General features: G+C 46.3%; 3 protein-coding genes and 1 long non-coding RNA gene across 4 annotated transcripts in view; 3 read left to right on the top strand and 1 right to left on the bottom strand.

Moving 5' to 3' along the window:
- LOC146543253 (uncharacterized) overlaps positions 1 to 27,022 on the bottom strand; it is a 51,554-nt gene that overhangs the window by 2,168 nt on the left and 22,364 nt on the right. The gene's annotated exons all lie outside the window — the stretch shown is intronic.
- LOC109364801 (E3 ubiquitin-protein ligase Topors-like) lies at positions 6,625 to 7,575 on the top strand. The gene has a single exon (XM_085237974.1). The coding sequence runs from the start codon at positions 6,625 to 6,627 to the stop codon at positions 7,573 to 7,575; it is 951 nt and encodes a 316-aa protein (XP_085094100.1).
- LOC109364264 (E3 ubiquitin-protein ligase Topors-like) lies at positions 10,190 to 11,140 on the top strand. Its single transcript, XM_085237916.1, has one exon. The coding sequence runs from the start codon at positions 10,190 to 10,192 to the stop codon at positions 11,138 to 11,140; it is 951 nt and encodes a 316-aa protein (XP_085094042.1).
- On the top strand, positions 15,718 to 16,668 carry LOC146543254 (E3 ubiquitin-protein ligase Topors-like). Its single transcript, XM_085237959.1, has one exon. The coding sequence runs from the start codon at positions 15,718 to 15,720 to the stop codon at positions 16,666 to 16,668; it is 951 nt and encodes a 316-aa protein (XP_085094085.1).

The raw sequence follows: 27,022 nt of genomic DNA on the forward strand, positions 1-27,022 counted from the left end.
AGATAGATTGGAAAACCGAATGAAAATCCATGCCTCAGTCATACAAACAAGTTCCTCATTCAGCCCAAGCCTTAAGACACTGGAATCTTTGCCTGGAGTACTAGTATACTTCCTCCCCACTGAGAAAGAAATTGATGAGGAAGAAAATCCAACAGAAGAGTTACCCAAGCTCATTTGCGTTTGGCGTAGCTGTCTCTTGTAGTACATCTATTGCAGTTACCCCTGTCTCCCTGTTTTTCCCCCATCTTTTTCCCAAAGAACGAAGTGAAAACAATTCCGCTGTGGGCAAGTCTGGAACCTGTCTGGTTCTTCACCTGTGGTTCCCATCACAAAGAAAACTGTGATTAAGGATGACAAAGCCCTTAGGAGACTGGGAGGTGAGATGGCAGCTGGAGAAGAAAATGACAGGCCTCTAGAATTATCTGCTCCCATAGAACAGGTGTCAGCAATCACAGATAAGGCAATGCCTGAAAGTTTCAGTGCTCCAGGCGGCGCAGAGAGGAGAAGATGTGTTTGCAAAAGGGCATGTTCACTCAGTTATAGAGTGCATGTGTTGTGCTAAATGTCCTTAAATCCCGCTGGTAATGCAGCCGTCTGTAACAATAAATAGCAAATAACTATTGTCTCCTCTGGGACTACAGCTATCATGCTTCCAAGCAGGAGTCATCTTGCTCCCTGTTGAGGTGTCAGAGACCACGTATTTGCTGTAAATTCTAGGGAAAAAAACGTACATAACTTAGCCTGGAACCTCAGATTGTTTCTGTTTACACAATTTTGTTTATAATCAATAAAAACACCTATAATCCCAAACACCTGATTCCTCCCAATTATTCTAAGTTTAAAAACATCTGATAGATAAGAAACGTTAGTGTGATGGTACTGAAAGATGTTACCACTTGTTTGTCTTTTCATTCCTCTTTCTGCCTTCTTGTTTCCACGGTCTTTAGAAATTTCCCCCCAAGTAGAGATACAATTTAAAATCCTTCAGTGTGCAGTTTTGTGACAGTAGGAATACAAGAACACAGGCAGACCAGCTGAGAAGTGAAAAATCAGACACTTTATGTACACACATAATCTTTTAAGGGTAAACAGTGGCTCACCTACTTTGTTTTGAAATACTTGTGCCTATCTCTGGAAATGAGAACATCTAATAATAGTAAAGGGTTTTATAAGCCAAGCTGAGACACTTGAAAGTATTCTATAAACAGGAGCATAACTGTTCCTTATGACTCACCTGTAAGGTAGCTATCATTAGGTCTCATGTTCAGATGGCATCCAGAGAAATTAAGAAACTCAAATAAGTTACACCAGTTTAATTGACCAGTGGGGATAAAAACAGAACAACGACCGGTTATTAACAGGTGTTACTTCAGCTCACTGACAGAAATGACCTGAACACAAACACCTGCAAAAAACCCAAGACCACACTTCACTGCAGGATACACAGAACACCCCACAGAAAAGCACAAGTAGTACACAGGCTGTAAAGAATGCGAAGGTTTTCTGAGCTGGTCACAGATCTCAAACCACTATCAAAATAAAATAGAAGAATCAGGAACTCTCCAGAAGCTCACACCATCCTATGTCATCAGTCCCATGTAACCCATTCCCTGCTATCTAACAGCTTCTTCCACGAGTAAACTGTGCCTCTACCCCAGACCTGGAACAGAACTCAGAAACATGGATGTCCTCTACCTGCTGTGTTCCCCAAACAGATGTTTAAACCCTTCAAAGGCTGCAAAACCAGAGTGGTAACGTACTGATTGCCACGGTTTTGAAGCAGACTTTTAGAAAAGCAAAACCTGTTAGATTTGTTGCCAGTAAGGAATGCATTACTGATCATGGAGCAATGGTACACCATCACGGGTCCTCAAGAACCTTGTTACATGCAGAGCTAAAAGCTGAATTTTGCAGTAAGTTTGGTGAAGGACAAAACTCCATTTTCTCACTTTCTTTCACGAAAATTACACACTACTGTTAGAAAGCAGCTAGTCTCTATGAAGCATGGTGCCCAACTTACTTTTCCCCTCTTCACTCAGAAGTCCCAGTGCAAGTTAACCAGCACGTATTAAACACCGCCTTATGAGGAGCCCTTTGCAGGCTCACAGCTCACAGCTACTTTGCAGAGCTATTGCAGCATTTCAGGGAGAACTTCTGACACTGGCATCTTCCGTCTTGTCTCTGTAAATATATATTTACTTTTTCATCTTTATATGTCATGTTCAGCTGCACACAGAATCAATACTCCCTTCAACTGCTTCCATGCCTGCATTGTTTTTTTGTCAGGAAATTCAGTGTTTCTTATGTCTGCTGCCCCTAGACCTGCTGTCCCCTTGTTCTCTCTCTAGACTTTTGCTTTCTCTTACCATATCCCTGTTCTAGCTGGTATTAGATGCTTCTGTCAGCTTTATTTTCTTGTACTGCATGCCATGTAGTAAGAGGACTGCATGTTTCTCAGAGCAAGCTGTCTTGCTATTAAGGACTGTTTGCTCCAAGGTCACCATGTGCACATGGATCCACTTCTGCTTCTTTCAGGCTCTTTCCTTCTGAATGTTGTTCTCCTTTCTCAAGTTTCTTCACAGGTCCCCGTCTCGCTCCAATTTATAGGAGGAAGATGAGGTTCTTTTAATATCTGTATACCCGGCGTGAGATTAAGAACCAACAGTTCATATGTTCGCCCAACCAGTTTATTATAAATCCTAATCAGGGAGACAAGGAAGGGAAGGAGGGCGATAGAAAAGACAGGAAAGAAGCAAGAATTGCGTAAAGCAGGGATAGTCACCACCAGGATCCAGCAGTGGTCCCGTTGCACGACGTTTCGAAGATCTGAGGCAGAAGCAGCGGCAGGAGAGCAGCAGCGTGGCCGGCCTTGGTCAGCAAGCAGGTAGCAGGAGGCAGATGCAGAGCCAATCCAGGAGGAAGCAGCAAAGCTTCAAGTAGCAGGCCCAGGAGAGTCTGTCAGCATGCAGGAATTCCACAGTGAGGAATCTGATGGCAGACACCTTTGTTCTTCTTCAGCATTGTGGTAGAGCGTAGAGCAAGTCCAGGAGGGAGAGAGGCAGGTCGAAAGGCAGGTCGTGAGGCTTCTCATGGCAGAAACCTCTGTTCTTCATGAGGAATCTGTTGCCAGAAAACCTACATTCTTCTTCATGAGGAATCTGTTGCCAGAAAACCCTGTTCTTCATGAGGAATCTGTTGCCAGAAAACCTAAACCTCATGATTGTAGGTCCCCATTTTATCCTTCTTCTTTTTCTGCCTACGTGACATCCCTGGGTGCTTGAGCAAGAGTCATGTGAGTACCCCCTGAGATGGCCATCTTCCTTGAGATAAGTCCAGAGAAAAGACTGCAGCTTATCTCTCACTTGTTGCCCCTGGCCTTGTCCATCTGTGTCCCTCAGACAAAGTATTTCACAACCCTTGCCCAGGACTTGTTCATCAAAGTTCTCCAGACAAAGGATTTCTCAACCCCTGCCCAGGACTTGCCTGGACTTGTTCATCTGTGTCCCCAGCAAGCTTTGAGACAATGATGTAACAGAATAATATCTTACAGTCCCCACATGTAGGCCCATTGAAAAGGCTTCTGAGCACGACTATGCTTTCTTGTAGGATTCAGGGAGCAGCAGGAGGCAGAGGGAACAAAGACGACATCCAGACTTTTTTTTGTGACCACTTAGGCTGTCAAATCAGTCCGATTCTTCTCAGGCTTCTGAAAACTTCTCATTTACAAGGGGCGGACTGAGAGGCTTAGCAGGTATTAGCACAGTCAGTGCCACTACAGAACATGACATCTGTCTTTCCCTCCCATGTCCTCCTTGCCTTCCTGCTGATCACTCCAAAGCTCCACAGAATCACTGTCAATTTTCAGCTTTTTCCAGTACTTTAGCACAAACCTTCCACCTCCTTCCCTGTTCCCACACCAGTCTTTTTTCTTCACACTTTCTGCGGTATCTTCCTCCACTCCTCTTCACTGTTACATCTCAGCATTTATCTAACTGTTCTATTTTTCTTCCTTTTACCACTTCAATGCTTTCTATGCTTTGCTTTTGCTCTTCTTCACATCTGCTATAGCTTACCAGGTTTTTAAATACATAGGTCTTGAACATCTGATGAAATTATATCCCCATTATGATTAAACTTGGGTAAAAACTGAATATTGTAAAGTCTGAACATATATTGCTGGACTATGGTGTCAAAGAGGCCAGCTTCACCTTGAAGTACTTTGGTCCTACAGTCTAAAAGTACAGGAATCACAGAAGAAGATTCAGAGGTCCATCAGCTATACATGTGCATGCACACTCAGAAATAAAACACGTGCGGAGGACATAACTGAGTGAACTCTTAAACTAACGAATGCAAGACAGTTTCCAAAATGATTACAGTACTCTGAATTGTCCATGAAGAAGCTACTCACATCTGTGTGCCGGCTGGAAGCTGCGCTCCCACCACATGGGCCTTTGTAGGCAAGAGCTCCATTTGTGCAGGAGGAGAGACAAAGCATGGCGATTTCCTTCTAGTTCTGCTTTGCTTTTTAGTATTATTCCATTTCTAAGCAGGCAAATTTGAAACATTCTTTACATCATAATCGATTTTAAAATCCGAACAGACTTGATTTTCCAGTTAGCTGTAATTACTGCAAAAGGTTTTCTGCCTCAGAAAACCACCCTGCGGTGGAGGTCTGTAGCTCTTCACAGGCACAATAAGAAGCTCTCAAGCTCCAAAATCAGTGAAACAGATGCAAACATCAGTATTATAAAATGTCTTATTAGAATGGAGAAGAACTGTTTCTGTCCTTTAAAACTCAAGGACAGCCACTCACTCTCCTTCCATTGTGCATTGCAGTTATGTTGTTCTAGTCTGCAGGGGACTTCTGTCAGATGCTTGCAGTATCTGTGTATTCAAGAGGCTGTGTAAGGCGCCTAGGTTAACGGCAGCTGAGTTCCCTGCTCATTTGCTTCTCCATATAGTTCTCAAAGTCCCTATTTCTTTTTTCTTGATCCATCACATGTAAGACCAAAACCAAATAAAAGCATCCAGTCTAATTCTGTAAGGTCCCCAAAGTACTGGGAACCAACACCACTGGGATGAGATCTGTCCAGAAAGCAATTCATTACATATTGATGGAAGGGAAACCCGCCTGCTCCTCGTTTCCTTTGGCCGGATACTGGCACCTCAAACCTGCAGCGACAAGGACATAACAGGTGGAGATTCTCCTATGTTTTGCCTCTCAGAGCTTTTCCAAATATTAGATGTTGATTCTCCCTTGTGCACAAGCAGTTATACAGTTGACTTGCCTAATGTCTATATGCTCAGACAATTATTACCCGCAGCTTTATTTTTATTATCACTTTCTCCATTTTCCTATTGTTGAAAGTTAGGATTAGTATCCCTGTAGTTGAGACCTTCAGATCAGATACACACCGGGAGCTCCAGGGTGCCTCTCTATTGTACATGACTACTGCTCCAGGTTTTATCTGGAAGGAATTTTTTAGTTCTGTAAGCACCAAAAGTAGGAACACACTGTCCACATCTAGCAATCACAACTAAAAATTTCTGAAATGGGCAAGTATGACAGCAGTGTTCTTACGGCACTTCTCCCAGCTTCACCAACCATTAACTTTTCTGCTTAACTTCCTTATGTCCATCACTCTGGGCAGGGGGACGAACTGAACACTCATTTACTTTGGGGTATCTTATGACACTGTCTCAGTGAAGATATCTGTGAAGAATTTGGATTGTTATGCAGCAGCCAGGAATGTTAAACTGGAAACCAGAAGTTAGGCTGAGAGAATCTCTTAGAATCATTAACGTTGGAAAAGACGTCTAAGATGATCATGTCCAACTATCAGAGAGAAACACAAACTTTTACTGAATAAACCTTCTTGCTGTACATGCCATGGCCAGAGTGACCTGATGGGGCCCATGGGAAGATGTGACCAAGACCCTGGTGATAGGTGTGAAACACCAGTGCCAAGCACACGAGATGTGGGGAACGGAGTGGGAAGTGGCACTGGGAAAGACCCAGAAACTTGTGCTGGGGGCTGGGGCAAGTGCAGCAGCGGAGGACTGCTCACTGTGATGACCCAGCAATGGACTGTGGCGTCACTGTGGCGTTGGCAGTTATGTCCACAAGTGTAGGTCAAGTGGAAGTGACGCCCAGCAGCTTGGCCAAGTGATGACCTGAGACATCTCCAGGCAACTGATTGTGACCTCACAGCCCCCACTGCCTTACTGTGGGTGCAGCGGCCCTGCCCAGCAGTTCGTGCCTGGACTCCGACCGAGCGTGAGTGCGAGGACTGGAGTGTGAGAAGCGCGAGCTTTGGTGCTGAAACGTGCTCTGGGTGCTGCTAGCGCAGCTCTCAGTTGCTGTCTCAGAGCCATTTGTTCTTTATCCCGACCCTGCTGGGAGCAGACAGACGGGACATCCCAGAGAGGCGCGTGCAGCGGCATAGGTAGGCGGCACAGGGACTGATGGCTGGGGGGGCCATCTTGAGGGACCCTTCCCAGGCTGGTGTGTGACTCATGTTGCTTATCCTCTTCCAGAGTGACACCTGCTGCTGTCGCGTTACTGCTGGGGAGTGCATTGCCATCTCCCACTCCCTCTAGCCTGCTGCAACTGTTGGAACCATGGAGGCAGAATTAGACACCCGCTGCCCCATATGCCTGGAGAACTGGGACAGCGTGGCGTACACCATGCCGTGCTGCCACCAGTTCTGCTTTCCCTGCATCGAGCAGTGGACTAGGATCAGGCTACAGTGCCCACTTTGCAAACGAGGTGTGCAGTCCATCATCCACACCGTGCAAGCAGACGATGACTTTAAGGAGCTGGTCTTTAGACCAGATGCAGGGGCATCCACTGCCACATGGGACCCCACAGTCAACCAGGAAGTCTGGCCAAGGCCTGAAGTGCCCAGGCGTCTTCTGGGCGGCCTCTCCCCTGAAACCTGGGCTACCGTCTTCAGGGACCACCCGGCCCTGCTGCAGCCCCTGTGGTCCTGGCTGCGACGAAAACTGCACCGCATCCTGGGCAACGACGAGATACATGCAAATATATTGGCACAGAGTGTCATCTGGGCCCTGCTCCACATCGGCTTGGAGGAGGAGGTCCTAGTAGAAACTCTGGATTCCGACCTGGAGGGCCGCACGGTGACCTTCGTACAGCAGTTCATCGCTTTCACCGTGCGGAGGTGTGGCAGAGAGGCCCACCGCCGGCTGGGCCTCAACGTCCCTCCTGCTGCTGGGGCAGAGGAGGCCAACTCTGCATCACAGCCCAGAGCTGCCCCAGGAGAGGAGGCTGCTGTCCCCGGCCCAGCACCCTCCAGCATCCCTGCAAGCCCCATCAGGGGCGAAATGCCGGGCGGGACAGCAGAAGTGCTCAGTCGGAGTCCCAGCCGCTCACATTCCAACCGTGTGACTGGCAGTGCAGAGCAGGCCGTGGCTCACGAGGTGCCAGAAGAGCCGGTGGCAGGGCCTTCTGGCACCAGCCCACCTGAGGGGACCCGGCGAGCCCCAAAGAGGAAGGCCAACTCCCAGGCCTCAGAATCTCCAAAGAAGAGGCCACCCAGACGGCAGGAATAGAACAGTGGCAGAGCTGCTGAGACTGGGAACGGGATCTCTTTGTGTTCAGAAATGCTGAAAACATGCAGATCTTCTTATTGATGACTCAGCCTTTGTTATTTTTATATTATTATTACAAATAATAATTAAAAAAAAACAAATAAAAAATGGTTTGGAAAGGATCTTTATGGTATCTAGTTCCAACCCCCTGCTGTAGGCAGGGACACCTCCCTCCAGACCAGGTTGCTCACAGCCCCATCCAGCCAGAAGATTCAGAGGTCCATCAGCTATACATGTGCATGCACACTCAGAAATAAAACACGTGCGGAGGACATAACTGAGTGAACTCTTAAACTAACGAATGCAAGACAGTTTCCAAAATGATTACAGTACTCTGAATTGTCCATGAAGAAGCTACTCACATCTGTGTGCCGGCTGGAAGCTGCGCTCCCACCACATGGGCCTTTGTAGGCAAGAGCTCCATTTGTGCAGGAGGAGAGACAAAGCATGGCGATTTCCTTCTAGTTCTGCTTTGCTTTTTAGTATTATTCCATTTCTAAGCAGGCAAATTTGAAACATTCTTTACATCATAATCGATTTTAAAATCCGAACAGACTTGATTTTCCAGTTAGCTGTAATTACTGCAAAAGGTTTTCTGCCTCAGAAAACCACCCTGCGGTGGAGGTCTGTAGCTCTTCACAGGCACAATAAGAAGCTCTCAAGCTCCAAAATCAGTGAAACAGATGCAAACATCAGTATTATAAAATGTCTTATTAGAATGGAGAAGAACTGTTTCTGTCCTTTAAAACTCAAGGACAGCCACTCACTCTCCTTCCATTGTGCATTGCAGTTATGTTGTTCTAGTCTGCAGGGGACTTCTGTCAGATGCTTGCAGTATCTGTGTATTCAAGAGGCTGAGTAAGGCGCCTAGGTTAACGGCAGCTGAGTTCCCTGCTCATTTGCTTCTCCATATAGTTCTCAAAGTCCCTATTTCTTTTTTCTTGATCCATCACATGTAAGACCAAAACCAAATAAAAGCATCCAGTCTAATTCTGTAAGGTCCCCAAAGTACTGGGAACCAACACCACTGGGATGAGATCTGTCCAGAAAGCAATTCATTACATATTGATGGAAGGGAAACCCGCCTGCTCCTCGTTTCCTTTGGCCGGATACTGGCACCTCAAACCAGCAGCGACAAGGACATAACAGGTGGAGATTCTCCTATGTTTTGCCTCTCAGAGCTCTTCCAAATATTCCATGTTGATTCTCCCTTGTGCACAAGCAGTTATATAGTTGACTTGCCTAATGTCTATATGCTCAGACAATTATTACCCGCTGCTTTATTTTTATTATCACTTTCTCCATTTTCCTATTGTTGAAAGTTAGGATTAGTATCCCTGTAGTTGAGACCTTCAGATCAGATACACACCGGGAGCTCCAGGGTGCCTCTCTATTGTACATGACTACTGCTCCAGGTTTTATCTGGAAGGAATTTTTTAGTTCTGTAGGCACCAAAAGTAGGAACACACTGTCCACATCTAGCAATCACAACTAAAAATTTCTGAAATGGGCAAGTATGACAGCAGTGTTCTTACGGCACTTCTCCCAGCTTCACCAACCGTTAACTTTTCTGCTTAACTTCCTTATGTCCATCACTCTGGGCAAGGGGACGAACTGAACACTCATTTACTTTGGGGTATCTTATGACACTGTCTCAGTGAAGATATCTGTGAAGAATTTGGATTGTTATGCAGCAGCCAGGAATGTTAAACTGGAAACCAGAAGTTAGGCTGAGAGAATCTCTTAGAATCATTAACGTTGGAAAAGACGTCTAAGATGATCAAGTCCAACTATCAGAGAGAAACACAAACTTTTACTGAATAAACCTTCTTGCTGTACATGCCATGGCCAGAGTGACCTGATGGGGCCCATGGGAAGATGTGGCCAAGACCCTGGTGATAGGTGTGAAACACCAGTGCCAAGCACACGAGATGTGGGGAACGGAGTGGGAAGTGGCACTGGGAAAGACCCAGAAACTTGTGCTGGGGGCTGGGGCAAGTGCAGCAGCGGAGGACTGCTCACTGTGATGACCCAGCAATGGACTGTGGCGTCACTGTGGCGTTGGCAGTTATGTCCACAAGTGTAGGTCAAGTGGAAGTGACGCCCAGCAGCTTGGCCAAGTGATGACCTGAGACATCTCCAGGCAACTGATTGTGACCTCACAGCCCCCACTGCCTTACTGTGGGTGCAGCGGCCCTGCCCAGCAGTTCGTGCCTGGACTCCGACCGAGCGTGAGTGCGAGGATTGGAGTGTGAGAAGCGCGAGCTTTGGTGCTGAAACGTGCTCTGGGTGCTGCTAGCGCAGCTCTCAGTTGCTGTCTCAGAGCCATTTGTTCTTTATCCCGACCCTGCTGGGAGCAGACAGACGGGACATCCCAGAGAGGCACGTGCAGCGGCATAGGTAGGCGGCACAGGGACTGATGGCTGGGGGGGCCATCTTGAGGGATCCTTCCCAGGCTGGTGTGTGACTCATGTTGCTTATCCTCTTCCAGAGTGACACCTGCTGCTGCAGCGTTACTGCTGGGGAGTGCGTTGCCATCTCCCACTCCCTCTAGCCTGCTGCAACTGTTGGAACCATGGAGGCAGAATTAGACACCCGCTGCCCCATATGCCTGGAGAACTGGGACAGCGTGGCGTACACCATGCCGTGCTGCCACCAGTTCTGCTTTCCCTGCATCGAGCAGTGGACTAGGATCAGGCTACAGTGCCCACTTTGCAAACGAGGTGTGCAGTCCATCATCCACACCGTGCAAGCAGACGATGACTTTAAGGAGCTGGTCTTTAGACCAGATGCAGGGGCATCTACTGCCACATGGGACCCCACAGTCAACCAGGAAGTCTGGCCAAGGCCTGAAGTGCCCAGGCGTCTTCTGGGCGGCCTCTCCCCTGACACCTGGGCTACTGTCTTCAGGGACCACCCGGCCCTGCTGCAGCCTCTGTGGTCCTGGCTGCGACGAAAACTGCACCGCATCCTGGGCAACGACGAGATACATGCAAATATATTGGCACAGAGTGTCATCTGGGCCCTGCTCCACATCGGCTTGGAGGAGGAGGTCCTAGTAGAAACTCTGGATTCCGACCTGGAGGGCCGCACGGTGACCTTCGTACAGCAGTTCATCGCTTTCACCGTGCGGAGGTGTGGCAGAGAGGCCCACCGCCGGCTGGGCCTCAACGTCCCTCCTGCTGCTGGGGCAGAGGAGGCCAACTCTGCATCACAGCCCAGAGCTGCCCCAGGAGAGGAGGCTGCTGTCCCCGGCCCAGCACCCTCCAGCAACCCTGCAAGCCCCATCAGGGGCGAAATGCCGGGCGGGACAGCAGAAGAGCTCAGTCGGAGTCCCAGCCGCTCACATTCCAACCGTGTGACTGGCAGTGCAGAGCAGGCCGTGGCTCACGAGGTGCCAGAAGAGCCGGTGGCAGGGCCTTCTGGCACCAGCCCACCTGAGGGGAACCAACGAGCCCCAAAGAGGAAGGCCAACTCCCAGGCCTCAGAATCTCCAAAGAAGAGGCCACCCAGACGGCAGGAATAGAACAGTGGCAGAGCTGCTGAGACTGGGGACGGGATCTCTTTGTGTTCAGAAATGCTGAAAACATGCAGATCTTCTTATTGATGACTCAGCCTTTGTTATTTTTATATTATTATTACAAATAATAATTAAAAAAAAACAAATAAAAAATGGTTTGGAAAGGATCTTTATGGTATCTAGTTCCAACCCCCTGCTGTAGGCAGGGACACCTCCCTCCAGACCAGGTTGCTCACAGCCCCATCCAGCCAGAAGATTCAGAGGTCCATCAGCTATACATGTGCATGCACACTCAGAAATAAAACACGTGCGGAGGACATAACTGAGTGAACTCTTAAACTAACGAATGCAAGACAGTTTCCAAAATGATTACAGTACTCTGAATTGTCCATGAAGAAGCTACTCACATCTGTGTGCCGGCTGGAAACTGCACTCCCATCGCATGGGCCTTTGTAGGCAAGAGCTCCATTTGTGCAGGAGGAGAGACAAAGCATGACGATTTCCTTCTAGTTCTGCTTTGCTTTTTAGCATTATTCCATCTCTAAGCAGGCAAATTTGAAACATTCTTTACATCATAATCGATTTTAAAATCCGAACAGACTTGATTTTCCAGTTAGCTGTAATTACTGCAAAAGGTTTTCTGCCTCAGAAAACCACCCTGCGGTGGAGGTCTGTAGCTCTTCACAGGCACAATAAGAAGCTCTCAAGCTCCAAAATCAGTGAAACAGATGCAAACATCAGTATTATAAAATGTCTTATTAGAATGGAGAAGAACTGTTTCTGTCCTTTAAAACTCAAGGACAGCCACCCACTCTCCTTCCATTGTGCATTGCAGTTATGTTGTTCTAGTCTGCAGGGGACTTCTGTCAGATGCTTGCAGTATCTGTGTATTCAAGAGGCTGAGTAAGGCACCTAGGTTAACGGCAGCTGAGTTCCCTGCTCATTTGCTTCTCCATATAGTTCTCAAAATCCCTATTTCTTTTTTCTTGATCCATCACATGTAAGACCAAAACCAAATAAAAGCATCCAGTCTAATTCTGTAAGGTCCCCAAAGTACTGGGAACCAACACCACTGGGATGAGATCTGTCCAGAAAGCAATTCATTACATATTGATGGAAGGGAAACCCACCTGCTCTTCGTTTCCTTTGGCCGGATACTGGCACCTCAAACCAGCAGCGACAAGGACATAACAGGTGGAGATTCTCCTATGTTTTGCCTCTCAGAGCTCTTCCAAATATTCCATGTTGATTCTCCCTTGTGCACAAGCAGTTATACAGTTGACTTGCCTAATGTCTATATTAATTTTGGTACATTTTTAATTAGCAGATAGCTAATTAACATAGTATAAGGTTATCTTGTTAAATGTTAATTGGATATGTAAGCATTCTTTACAAGTTAATATTCGGAGGAAAAATATGTAATATGCATTTGTTGCCTGTGTCATTCTGAATTAATTACATGACAGCCAGATTTATCCCTTCCCAACTTGAGAACCCTCAATAAGTACTCTTTTAAGAATCAATTGATACTTAATTAATATGTACTGGCTGTCCTATTTAATTTAAATGAGTTCTTTCAACAAGTTACAGTGCTGCAGAGAGGCGCAGTGCTCCCCCAGTGACACGGAGCACTTTCTGCTGAAGGCACACGAGGGTGCTGTGAGAAAAGGCTGGTTGTTGCCAGCCCACATTTCATGGCTGGGCTCACAGCCTCCTCCTTTCTTCTTCTCAAAAACAAAAACTACCCACACAGTAATCTTTATGAAAGTTGCATGTACTGCACTGTATCTCATTCCGTGGGGCTTCGCATTGCTCAGGGCTCTGTGATAGCTCCCTACCTGGATGGTGTTTATTACATTAGATGATGAGGTCGGTAACCTTCTCCCCCGATCAGGTAGGAAGAGAGGTCCGCATTCCTTCACTCCCCTTTTATGTTATCTTCACTATGTCTACTGATGAGATACGTGCAGATTTAGCTCATTGTTTTGGCGCATTGATATTCCTACCTACAGGAGAACAGCATGATTGAGTCCCCGAGGGGCTGAATTCTGGGATGGATGCATGGCAACGATGTTCACATGTAATTTATTATGTGTATGAAATCCTTAACATCAGCAAAATGGTTGCAGAATTTGCCTTCCCTTTCATCATGCAATAGGGCTGTTAATGAGTAAGAAATGTCTCTGTATGCCGCAGTTTAAAGCATTCTATGACCAGACACTGGCAATGGGGATCTGAACAGCCTCTCTGCCTGCACAGCCACTGATCTGCTCCTCAGCCTGTTTGCTGCACATTACTGTGGGTTTAATTTCTGGAGGATTGTATCTGCAGCAATCCCTGAGTGCTTTGTAAATAACAATTAAGCGATATAAGTACTGCAGGCAGGTTTCCTAAAAGACGGAGGTGAAGTTTCTCGCCCAAAGCCACAGCGTGATATAACAGCAGCTCCTGAGAGCTCTGCCTCACAGCTTCTCCCTCTGCACACAGCCGACACTTGCCTTCCCAGGTAGCTGCACTAACTGACCTCTTTCTGGACAGGTGATCTGTCATGACAGGAAAAATAAAAATCTTTGCATTTGGATTGGACCCCATAAGTGAGGGCCCGGTCTGACTTGGTGAGGTCAGTGCAAAAGATCCCTTTACCTTTGTGTGGTATCAGAATGACAAATGATGAAGATTAAGGGCTGGATTTCCCTAAGTGCGCAGACCATGGGCCTGCTGGATCTCCAGGGGGAGCTGGGAGAGCCCGGTCCTTCTAACCCACATCTGAAGGCTAGCCCAAGGTCACACAGGCACTTGCAGTGCTATGGCAGTAGTAAATTTATCCAATTGTCTTGTCTCCCAGCTTGCTGGCTTTACTAAATTTCCTCTAAGGAGGTTTGCCCCATTTGTTGTAGCTGAGAAAGCTGTTCTTCCAGCTTGAAGCAGCTGAGAAAATCTGAATACATTGTATTGTAATCACTAAATACCAGCTTTCTCCTGGATATAAGCAGAACACCTATTTTTAGTTAAAAAGCTGCCATTAGGTTACACAATATCTTTTATGGGTAAAGTAATGCAGCAAGCTGGCACAAACCAAATGGTACTTGACTGTTTGTAAATTGAACATCAATGCAAACAGCAGGTGGTCACTCATCTCCAGTCTGTCACGCAAATCGTCATAATAATAGCTGTAATAACAATACTAAATAAATAACATTTGGCAATCTATGTGGTTTTTCCATGGAGGCTTTCAATACTGAAGATTCAATTCTACAATTCATGCTCAGACAATTATTACCTGCAGCTTTATTTTTATTATCACTTTCTCCATTTTCCTATTGTTGAAAGTTAGGATTAGTATCCCTGTAGTTGAGACCTTCAGATCAGATACACACCGGGAGCTCCAGGGTGCCTCTCTATTGTACATGACTACTGCTCCAGGTTTTATCTGGAAGGAATTTTTTAGTTCTGTAAGCACCAAAAGTAGGAACACACTGTCCACATCTAGCAATCACAACTAAAAATTTCTGAAATGGGCAAGTATGACAGCAGTGTTCTTACGGCACTTCTCCCAGCTTCACCAACCATTAACTTTTCTGCTTAACTTCCTTATGTCCATCACTCTGGGCAGGGGGACGAACTGAACACTCATTTACTTTGGGGTATCTTATGACACTGTCTCAGTGAAGATATCTGTGAAGAATTTGGATTGTTATGCAGCAGCCAGGAATGTTAAACTGGAAACCAGAAGTTAGGCTGAGAGAATCTCTTAGAATCATTAACGTTGGAAAAGACGTCTAAGATGATCATGTCCAACTATCAGAGAGAAACACAAACTTTTACTGAATAAACCTTCTTGCTGTACATGCCATGGCCAGAGTGACCTGATGGGGCCCATGGGAAGATGTGGCCAAGACCCTGGTGATAGGTGTGAAACACCAGTGCCAAGCACACGAGATGTGGGGAACGGAGTGGGAAGTGGCACTGGGAAAGACCCAGAAACTTGTGCTGGGGGCTGGGGCAAGTGCAGCAGCGGAGGACTGCTCACTGTGATGACCCAGCAATGGACTGTGGCGTCACTGTGGCGTTGGCAGTTATGTCCACAAGTGTAGGTCAAGTGGAAGTGACGCCCAGCAGCTTGGCCAAGTGATGACCTGAGACATCTCCAGGCAACTGATTGTGACCTCACAGCCCCCACTGCCTTACTGTGGGTGCAGTGGCCCTGCCCAGCAGTTCGTGCCTGGACTCCGACCGAGCGTGAGTGCGAGGACTGGAGTGTGAGAAGCGCGAGCTTTGGTGCTGAAACGTGCTCTGGGTGCTGCTAGCGCAGCTCTCAGTTGCTGTCTCAGAGCCATTTGTTCTTTATCCCGACCCTGCTGGGAGCAGACAGACGGGACATCCCAGAGAGGCGCGTGCAGCGGCATAGGTAGGCGGCACAGGGACTGATGGCTGGGGGGGCCATCTTGAGGGACCCTTCCCAGGCTGGTGTGTGACTCATGTTGCTTATCCTCTTCCAGAGTGACACCTGCTGCTGTCGCGTTACTGCTGGGGAGTGCATTGCCATCTCCCACTCCCTCTAGCCTGCTGCAACTGTTGGAACCATGGAGGCAGAATTAGACACCCGCTGCCCCATATGCCTGGAGAACTGGGACAGCGTGGCGTACACCATGCCGTGCTGCCACCAGTTCTGCTTTCCCTGCATTGAGCAGTGGACTAGGATCAGGCTACAGTGCCCACTTTGCAAACGAGGTGTGCAGTCCATCATCCACACCGTGCAAGCAGACGATGACTTTAAGGAGCTGGTCTTTAGACCAGATGCAGGGGCATCCACTGCCACATGGGACCCCACAGTCAACCAGGAAGTCTGGCCAAGGCCTGAAGTGCCCAGGCGTCTTCTGGGCGGCCTCTCCCCTGACACCTGGGCTACCGTCTTCAGGGACCACCCGGCCCTGCTGCAGCCTCTGTGGTCCTGGCTGCGACGAAAACTGCACCGCATCCTGGGCAACGACGAGATACATGCAAATATATTGGCACAGAGTGTCATCTGGGCCCTGCTCCACATCGGCTTGGAGGAGGAGGTCCTAGTAGAAACTCTGGATTCCGACCTGGAGGGCCGCACGGTGACCTTCGTACAGCAGTTCATCGCTTTCACCGTGCGGAGGTGTGGCAGAGAGGCCCACCGCCGGCTGGGCCTCAACGTCCCTCCTGCTGCTGGGGCAGAGGAGGCCAACTCTGCATCACAGCCCAGAGCTGCCCCAGGAGAGGAGGCTGCTGTCCCCGGCCCAGCACCCTCCAGCATCCCTGCAAGCCCCATCAGGGGCGAAATGCCGGGCGGGACAGCAGAAGAGCTCAGTCGGAGTCCCAGCCGCTCACATTCCAACCGTGTGACTGGCAGTGCAGAGCAGGCCGTGGCTCACGAGGTGCCAGAAGAGCCGGTGGCAGGGCCTTCTGGCACCAGCCCACCTGAGGGGACCCAGCGAGCCCCAAAGAGGAAGGCCAACTCCCAGGCCTCAGAATCTCCAAAGAAGAGGCCACCCAGACGGCAGGAATAGAACAGTGGCAGAGCTGCTGAGACTGGGGACGGGATCTCTTTGTGTTCAGAAATGCTGAAAACATGCAGATCTTCTTATTGCTGACTCAGCCTTTGTTATTTTTATATTATTATTACAAATAATAATTAAAAAAAAACAAATAAAAAATGGTTTGGAAAGGATCTTTATGATATCTAGTTCCAACCCCCTGCTGTAGGCAGGGACACCTCCCTCCAGACCAGATTGCTCACAGCCCCATGCAGCCTGGCTTTGATTGCTTCCAGGGAGGGGGCATCCACTGCCTCGCTGGGCAACCTGTTCCAGTGTCTCACCACCCTCACAATTATAATATTTTGTTATTGCTTTTGAAATTACTATTACATAGTTAGGCTGCTATTTCTTTGTCCTCCCTAAAGAACTCCAGAGACCATGAGGACTGCTTGTCGGCACAGAGATGGCCCAGAGGTGGCCCAGCCTGCCATGCTGAAAGCTGTTTTCATCGTCTTTACTGTTAGATATTTAAAATGTTTGCTAGATTTACTGTGTGGAGAGTTTGCTTCTACCGTCATTTATTCTAATAGGACACTGGGAGTGTATCAGTTACAGATCAGCAGACATTGGTCCCTATGTGACAGTTCCCATGTGCTTGTCAGCTTCCCATCCTTGCTGATGCTGATGTGCGTTAACAGCCCAGTACAGGAGGATCCAGCACTGTAATAGCATTAGCTGCTTGGTTAAGTCCACCCGTGTGGTGAGGATGACACTCGTGCAGAATGAAAGGTCTGAGATAAATGGCAGCTTAGATGTAAAAGGAATGAAAGAAAGCCAGTAAAAGGAAACTTCGAAAGAACCGTCTGGGTCTGAAGGAAAAGGGTGAAAGCAAATATTAAGGAAATGAAACCAGCAGAGGCTTTATCTCAACTAAATTTAGTTTTATGTATACAGCAGTATTTATATTGTGCATAAAAGCCTTCCCAGGGGTGCTACAAGGCTTACCCTAGAGTAATGCAACACCTAATTATCGCTATTAGAAAACAATGAAAGACGATGTTAATGTCGAACATATAAAGCAGTTACAAAGTTTAATTTTTAATCATTTTCAGTGCATTCCCATGAAATTTCAGATCCCCAGAAGCAAACAGCATACAAATGCATCCTTACAAGTGTAACACAGCAGTGTACTTCTGTTCAAAGCAGGCTAGCCCTTCATCTGAATATTCTTGTTGCTTCTAACTATGAATTCATGCCAAACATTTTTGGCTGAACAAAAGAGAAATCACTACATTGAAAAATATTCCAATGTTGTTTGAACTGTTTGAAACTGGATTTCCCTTACCCATGGAAAATTAAGAGCAATACAAAAGTGGCTAGTATGAGATTTTCAGTCTGAGGTCCTGAAGTAAAAGCAACCAGAGATGGAGTTCCAGAGAACATGGATAGGACACAGCCACGTGTGACACAGGAATTGCTTTTGTACACACCTGGTTGGCATAATGAACACTTGCATCAATGAGAAGTTGACATTATAAAGCAAGGAAAGCATGAAAAAGATTTACTGACCACTCCAGAAAGTAGATGCCACGTGATTTCAGATTACCAGCAGGCCAGACTGAAAAAGCAGCAGTTATTGTGCTTTTCCCTGTGTAACATACAGGGAGATTGCCAAAACCGCTCTCAAACTGTAATTCCCAGAACTGACAACCCTGAAGATCATACAAATACTTAAAGTGAAGCATTAAACAGGGCCTTGTCGGCTGAGTGGCATGTCTGTTAAACCTTCTAAAGCAACACAATCAACTACTGTCAGAAAATTCAGATTCATATTTGTGTCAACATTTGTGCTCTCCAGTGTCAGCTGAGATATCCTCTTCTATGCTTGTCTCCTGAAATGATTAGGAGACCTGGGGAGAGTGAAAGCTATTTTTGTTAGCAGCAGGTTCTGATACTGTAAAATGAATCCATTCTGCATCCCTCTGAAATCCAGTGACAGGTGGGATTTTAATCAAACATGGCTGGCGTTTCCTGGAGAAGGGAAAAAGGCAGGAACTCCTCCACTGAAGGCTGCATTTTTCAAAAGTGCTTCAATCTCTGAGGAAGAGATGGATCCAAAGCACCCACACAAACCCCTCACTCGAGCTGAGCACTTTGCTCCAGGCAATAGGTAGGAGTTGTGTGGCTAGCCCAGCCTTGCTGTGCACCATCACTCCTGCGCCTGCCTCCAGCAGAGGATAATGTGGAGCTGGGTGAGTGCACGGGCCGGGCTGCAGTATGCAAAGCTGAGGGAGCACAATGGGAGGCCGACCTGCAGCCCTACCTGTGCCCATGACCACAGTGTGCACAGCACATGGCCTGTGGATGCTCCCAGAACAGGGAGGGCATGGCTCTGCATGGCACACAGCTCCCGGCCGAGTGATGGGGACACAGCCCTGTCCCTCACACCTGGATGACACAGGCGCTTTGCAAGTGGAACTAAAAGCCCTTCCTGCCCTTAACGGACATCAGAACAAAATGAGTTTCTTAAGTACCATACTTGCATTTTGTGAAACTTCAAAAAAAGCTCAAACTCTCTGTTTCTTCATGAATAACCCAGTTTGAGTATTACAATATTAATAAATGCATTAGAACTATTTTTAAGTAAGCAAAGATTGAATGGTAGTCATCCAAATTAATGAATGGTATGAACTCAAAATTGATTATGTAAACCACACTAAATCCCCGCACAGATTTAATGATTTAAATTCAAATTTAATTTAGATTTAACTCAAACACTAGCTTGAATTAAAGCCACTTTAACACTGTACGAGAGTGCCCAGAATGGGCTTCCGTATAGGTTAACCAACGTGCTCTGTGCAAAGACTTTCCTGAACGGTGCTGTTTTTCCTTAATGCCATTAAGCCAGCGGCAGTTGATGGAGTGCTCTGGGCGCTGAGAGGCGGCCTGTGATGGGGGCAGAGGATGACTCACCCAGACACATAAAGCGGCCCCTAGCTGTAAACCCAGCAGAAGATTTACTGATGTTTTCAGACTAATTAAAATCCCTTAGAGCTTAGAGTTGCAGCTCTCAGATGAAGAGGAGGAATTCCTCCCTGTGCTGGACCCCAGGCTGGGGGTGGGTGGGCACACTCTGAGGGATGCTGTGCCCCTGCAGGGCCCATGTTGGAGCAGAGAAGTGTGGGATGTGTGGGTTGGCACAGAGGAGCTGTTATGGACTGACCATGGCCCCTGCCCACTGCCCAGTGCTGCTCAGGGTGGGAAGCGGGGGCAGAAATGGAGTGAGGTTGAGCCTCGTGAGAAGGGTGGTTGCAGGGAAAGCATTTCAGTTTTTATCTTTGTTTCTCACCATTCAACTATGTTTTTAATTGGCAATAAATTAATCTTGCTCAGATGGGGTCTGTTTTTGCCTGTGAAGCTATATGGTAAGCTATTTCCCTATATTTATCTCCTATGGGCTTTTTCATCTTATTTTCTCCCCTTGTCCTGTTGAGGAGGGGACAGGAGGTGGGCTGGGCCTGGAAGCTGCTAAGATCACCCTACTGCTGGGCTGTGTCTTGGCTCAAGTTTGCAAGACTGCTGTGAAAAGGCGGTGTGGCTGGAGGATGTACGAAGGTACACATGCACACACATCTATCTTGCAGCAAAGACAGTGGGCAGTGCTGTCAAGCATCAGAACACCTTCCCTAGGCGGCAGTAGGGGAGGCTGCATCCAGCTCTTCATCCTGCCCTCCTGCCAGGGCCCCAGCCAGCCTCACTGCTCCAGCACTATGAGACAGGCATCCCAACTAAGCTCAATCAAAATGGGAATGGGGAGATGGAAGGGATCCATGCAAGTCACAAGCTGACTTCTCCAGTGAGCTGTGGGTAAGACAGCTGCCACTCGGACACGGAGAGGATGAGGACTGAAGATCCTGGGGCAGAGCGCAGGCTGGCGAGGTGCTTTTGTGAGCCGCCTACCAGCAGGCTGGGTTTCTCTTTAAGAAAGCACACACTGTACTCTGGGTTAATGGTACGTGTTAAACAAGAACATCTGCTTATGAAGAGATAGATATGCTGAAACATTTACTGATGTTTTGCTTCCTCCCCTTGTGTCACCTGAAATCTATCATCACGCTATGGTATCCCAGTGCAGTCCTGCTTGCACATCTAGGGAAGCAGGGCAATGGTGCACAGCTTTTAGAAAATGATTAGTGATCTGTCAGGGTAATGTCTAAACATGGGCACTGACTCAGATGTGTTACCTATAAATCCGTTCATCAGCAGCTGAGGAACATATGTGCCTCTTCTTCCTTAAACATAAAAACATTAATTACATTATATTGTACCACAGTAATGGGCAATGTGGTGACAGAAGCTTGCCAAAACTTTAATTTTAACCATAAATCTGGAGGGTCTGAAATGGTGATTCAAGCTGCTTTAGAAGACAAAGATACAGCTTAAGTCGGAGTGTGGGTGGTGATGGGGGTGGGGAGGAAGGCACAGAGAATTAGCACAGACTGACTGAAACACTGGAGGCTAGGATGGTAAAATTGCAAACTTCCTTGGGCAAAAGATAGGAAAGAATAAATTATGGTTCAGTAACAGCTCCTCTTCTGGCCTTCTCCAGTTGTCCTGTGGTAAAAAGGTTCTTCTCTCCTACTATTTGGTCTTGTTTTCCTGCTGTGCAGTTTTGCCATCCCTCTTTTTCTCCTCCCCAGTGCAATCACCTGGTCACAGAGGAAATATTGTGGACAAGCAGCAATCAGTGTCCTTCCCCTGGACAAATCTTTATTATGAGCAGAGCTAACAAGGAGAAAAAAGCTGAGGCACAGCATGGAGCTTGCTCTCTCCTTTGTACCTGGGCAAGGGCAATGAGGAGTATCCAGGTTATTTATCAACAGAAACGGAGGGAATATGGAAATACTTGTGTATCACTGAATACAAAAAGCACCACAAATAGATCCTCTTGCTTCACGAAGTGTTGTGCCACTGATTGTTCCAAAGGTTCATCACACGAAGTGGTCCAAACTGATTTGGGATAGACAAAGCAGAAGGCAGCAGCTGCCAGTGCCCTGTGACACTGCTTTTCCCATCTGTGCTCCTTCCAGAACCGACCCAGTCCTGCCTGCTGCTGAGAATGAGCTGCTGCCCCTGAAACGATTGTGAAGAAGGACTTGATAAAGATATCAGCTGTGACTGCCCCAGTCTGACCCACTGTGCCACAAGAAAAAGGGCAACCACTTATCACACTGAAATTACGCAGATTCTATCTGAACTCACCTTCAATTTAGGATTTGCCTTCAGTGTTTCAGAACCACTTGACCATGCTCAGGCTACAAATCTAAAATATGGCAGCGACCTGCATCACAGTGCTGGTTTGGGAACAGGTCTTTGAAGCTTTGTTGTCCCGACACTTGTGTCCACTCTTCAAGGTGAAGAAAAAGATACTTAGGATGGGACTCTACTGAAGGGATGCCTACAGCTTTCTCTTCTCATTTATTTGTTCCTTAACTCTTGTCTCACATCAAATTCACCTCCACAAAAGAGTGATGAAGATGATGCCACTTGCCCACATAAGAAAATAAGCACAATTAAGCAGGAACAACTGTTCAGAGTAATAACTGTTGTGGGCACATTTCCAGAAGGACATTCTCCCTTTGGAATGGCAGACATTGTTCAGAAGCTCGTACCTTTGCTGGCCACTTTGCTTGGGTAAAAAGCCCTGTGGAGGGGTTATCTTTTCAGCACTTTGTGAAGGGGAAAGAGAAATTTAAAGCAGAGCATCACATGCTTTTAAAACAACAGAAACCTACAGTCAGCTTATATTCTACTCACAGGCAGTTTCCCTACTCTTTGCTCCTACAAGCAAGTATGTTTTTTTATCTTCTGTAAGCAGTAACTCAGCCCTCTTCATGCTGCTGCTTCTGACAGAAAAGCACTTTCAGAAACTCAGCATTTAAACTACAGATGCATTGGCCCTGACCAGCAGTGCTTTAATCTGTCTGCATCCAGCTTCAACTGGTAATGTTTCCACGGGTATTAAAAGGGCAAAAAAGCAGGAGTACTGTGTACAAACAATCCAAGCCCAGGCTGCACAGATCCCAGATAAAAATATGTAGTTGTTAAGAAATTCCATAAGGTCGATGTTTTTTTTTCCCCCCAAAGCAAGAACCATGACATGGAAAATGCTTTCTATTTGCCTCTTGGCTAAAGCAATGTAACTGGCTGCCAGCTCTATTAGCCCAGACAGAAGCGTGCAGCCACAGCAGACATCAACCTGTTTGACACAAAGTGCCGAGTGGGGTGGGGGGTTGCAGCTGGTGTGTGGGGTGTTTCTCCCCTGTCAGCTCACACGGGATGTATCTATCATAAAGCAGAATACTGACTATTCGCTGTGCACTGGACAGCAGTATTTCATTTCATGCATCATTAAGAACCCGCATTGATTCCAACTAGTCATATAACCTTATCTTGCACTCACTTTAAAGCAAAAGAGGAAAAAAAAAAAGCTCTCCTTCCCAAGTCACTAGGTAACTTTAAAAGTACCCAAGGTACTTCAAAAAATAGACTTTCTTAGCATCATTTGTCTTGAGGACCATGACACTCAGTGCAGTACACCACAGCTTAGAAAACAACGAAAGTCTAGGTTTGTTCTGCACATTCACTTTACTGTCAAATGTTTGCAGGAGGTCTTAACTCCCCATCCATTTGATTTGGAATAAAGTTCAATTCAAGTGTAATAAAAAGAAGGAGAATATCACAAGAGAATAAAATGCCAGCTTCACTAGTGCCGATGCTGAGCTGGCTGTGAGACGTGCTGCTGGGCAGCTTTCTTTGCTCATCTGCTCCAGTGCCCCATGTAACAGCACACAAGACAGCAGTAAGAGAACTGTATCAGCTTAAAAAGTAACATCTTTGCATATACTTCAGTTTGAAGGTGTACTTAGCTCCATCTACTACATGTGCATGCCTACAGCTACATGCAAATCTGGAGTCCGTGCCTAGATTAGGAATTTGAGTTGTCTCAGATGCTAACACAGCTATACTTGGGAAGGTTTCCCCTTTTGTAGAAGTGCACAGAGGTCACATATATCAATTCCCTGGTCTCCAGAGGGACAACTGGACCATGCATGGTGGCCTTCCCCAGAGTCTTGTACAGATGGAGATGGGGTTGTTGAGCCTGCTACGTGCTCAGCTCAGGGTGAGAAGGTGCCAGGCAGTGGGATCTGGGAAGACAGCTGGCCTCAAACAGCTCTCGCTGTGTCTTTTCAATGGCCATTACTCATTTCTAACCACGGTCTGTGGTGTGTTACTCACGTTTCTAATTTAATTTTCCCAGAGTCCCACGCATCTGTCACTCTGAAAGTGAACCTGCAGATGTTTATTAGTTAAAAGAACTCTGAAGACTGAAAGTGCTATACACGTTTGCCAAACTCATGTTATCTAAGAGGAATGTTATTGCTTGTTTACACTAACAGCTTCTCACTCTCAACTCGAGAAGAAAAAATGGGGCAAAAAGATGAAAGTTTTGCCTGCATCATTACATCAGCTGCTCTCAGTGGCATCCATCTTCCCAGCAAGAAACAATCTCTGAAGGCTTATTAGCTATCTTCAAAAGAAGAGACTGCCTCTTTGCCTCTTATCTGTACATCAGCCTGTCCCAGCGTGTGGGGCAGTGCTCCACGATAAACAGTTTCATGTTAATATATTCTTTGCTGTTTGAATGAGGCACAATATTCTTTGTGAAGTATGTGGCAAAGACTGGCAGGAGTGCTTTCTCTCTTTGAATGAACAAGCTGAGTTTATTGTACGTAATAACATAGTCCATGGTAGAATAAGAGCCTTGCATTCATTTCTGACCATAATTTCACAACAAAACTTGCATTTTCCCTGTATTTTATTTTCATTGCCACTGCTTGACTTTTCTATTTTTTCTCTCTCTTCAGGTCCCACAGCATCTGGTGGCAAATCAAACATGGTAAAATGTTGTTTTTGAGCTTAATAATATTTTCCAAGTCATTTATTTACCAAATGCTCTTGGAGAAAGTGTTTTGTTCTGTATGTTAACAGGTGGTGTATACTCAATCTGAATGTATGGGTAATCAAATCATAGTAACAGGGGAGTCTCTCAGGGTGTTGCAGTTGGACAAGTCCTTATAAATTCAGAGGTGGCACATTTTGAGTACCTGAGCCTCCTGGCCACTTTTGCTCCCAAATACTGCCACGTTTCTCTAGCTGCTATGGTTTTGCTTTGAGATGCCTGCTTTATTTGTACTGCAGAAGCAGACTTCTACACTAAAGCTGCAGTTAGAGAAACAGCAAAAATGGTAAGCGGTGGCTCCTATTAAAGAAAAACCAGCTAATGGTCTGATCCGATACAAAATTTCAGCTAAAAATTCAGCTAGGAAGATGGCTGTTCATCTTTCTTCAGCAGACCCAAGTATCTTCACTCTGCGCTGTCTCCTTGGAATACTGGAGTTATTTTTAGAGCTTCTATCTCACTGTTCAGAGGGGTTCCTCCACATTCCCCCATTTTAGCAACTACAGATCTCAAACAGAACAGAAATAACAAAAATATATAATTGCTATTTGATCCACTGTCTTTAAAAGAGTTCACAACCCAGTTTAAGATTCAGCTAAAATTAAGAGGACAACATTACAAGCAAAGTAGCCTTTTTTTTTTTTTCTCTTCCCCCATAGAAAAACCACATCTTTCTTTCAAAGAATATTTTAAATCTGATTTCTTATTCTTACAGCACCTGCAGAAATTTGGATTTGCCCATCTATAATACCAAAACATCAGGGCTCTTCGGTATATTTTACTGCTTATAAAAAACACTAGACGAGTCGTATGTCCCCATTAGCCAACAAAAAAGAAATTCATAATGATGGTATCAGAGGTGCCTGTCATGACCCTTCTAACTTCAGAGCGCTGGATAAATTCAAACTCTAAGCTTAGACGTGGAGGTTTTTTTTCAACCCACTAAACAACAGGAGCAGATGCAGATTATTTTTTGGATAAGACATCCCTCTTTTGGAATGATTTCACATGCTAACTTTGCTTGGGAACTGCTCCTGTTGGTGACCATGTGTTCAACACATCTGCTTTGGCTTGTTGTTTTCTCTGAGACTGACAATATTGTGGCAAGACGTCAGAGTGAATTGAGGTGAAGAAAAAGGAAAAAGAAAATTAACATGAAAGAGCTGCATTGCAAATCCAAATGAACCCTGAGAGACGTTCCATCCCTTGATCATCTCTGTGTATATTAGGGTATGTGTAGAGGGATTTGAAGAGGTGGGAGGGATTGACGGGCTTGAAGTAATATCTGGGCTTGTCTTGCCTCAGTCAAAAACTCAGCTTGAGCAGACATGCTGGGAGGACATTTCTGACTTCTAACCCATGGGAGAAGACGCCTTCAAAAAGCTGGGAAAATCCTGCCAATGACTCATCAAGGCTAGTTTCACTGTTCACTGCATAATGCACTCATTCATCAAACTGAAAGGATTTCAATCAATATTGTCAAACTAAAAAGTTATGTATTAAATACACATGCACACACAAGGGCACTTGGTTATGCATAACATACGTGACAGCCATCATCAAATAAATTAAAGGACCAGGTGCCAAACTGAATTTACCAAAAATTCCTCTTTCTGCCTGTCCTTTATTTGCATTGAAATTCCTACTCAAAACTCTATATACAGCACAAGGGATGCACAGTGCAATTGCTCACCACCCTCTGATGGATACCCAGCCAGTGGCAGCCCTCCTGTTTCAGTGCTGAACATGACACCATACGGTATGGGACATCCCTTTGGTCAGGGGCCAGCTGTCCTGGCTGTGTGGTCCCCAGCTCTTTGTGAGCCCCCAGCTCCTTGTGAGCCCCCAGCTCCTTGCTGTTGGGGTTGCTCAACTCTATGTAACAAAACTTGAAAGTGAATAGAGTGTGTCTAGCCCCCTTGAAATTTGATAGATTTCCACCACTCATGCAGCTTCCTGCACGGTTAAGGACAGCTAGGGAGCTAACAGCAGCAAAGTATCCATTCTGTTACCTAAACACAGAGGTGACAGAGGAATACATCCATTTTCCCCAATTCCAGGAAGCTCAGCCCTACTGTGACCACAAAAGGAGAGCAGAAGCAGCGCTGTTGTTCTGTCTCTTTCATTAAACAGTTAAAAAACAAAACCACATTTGCAAACTAGATGCCTGATTCTCTCCCTGCATGTCAAGGTGGTGAAGTATTAAGAACTCTGCTGGCTCAGTCAGGTCACTCCTTGAGCATCAGGAAATTAGGCAGTGGACTGTGCTGCCCATCTGTTGAGAAAGTTACCAAACAGCTTTCAATTAATTATTTTTAGGAGGTATGCAAAGGACAAATTGGCTCCACTGAGGACAGCTAC

Source organism: Meleagris gallopavo, chromosome 16 (assembly GCF_905368555.1).
Source record: "Meleagris gallopavo chromosome 16, MGAL_WU_HG_1.1, whole genome shotgun sequence".
NCBI classification, from domain to species: domain Eukaryota; kingdom Metazoa; phylum Chordata; class Aves; order Galliformes; family Phasianidae; genus Meleagris; species Meleagris gallopavo.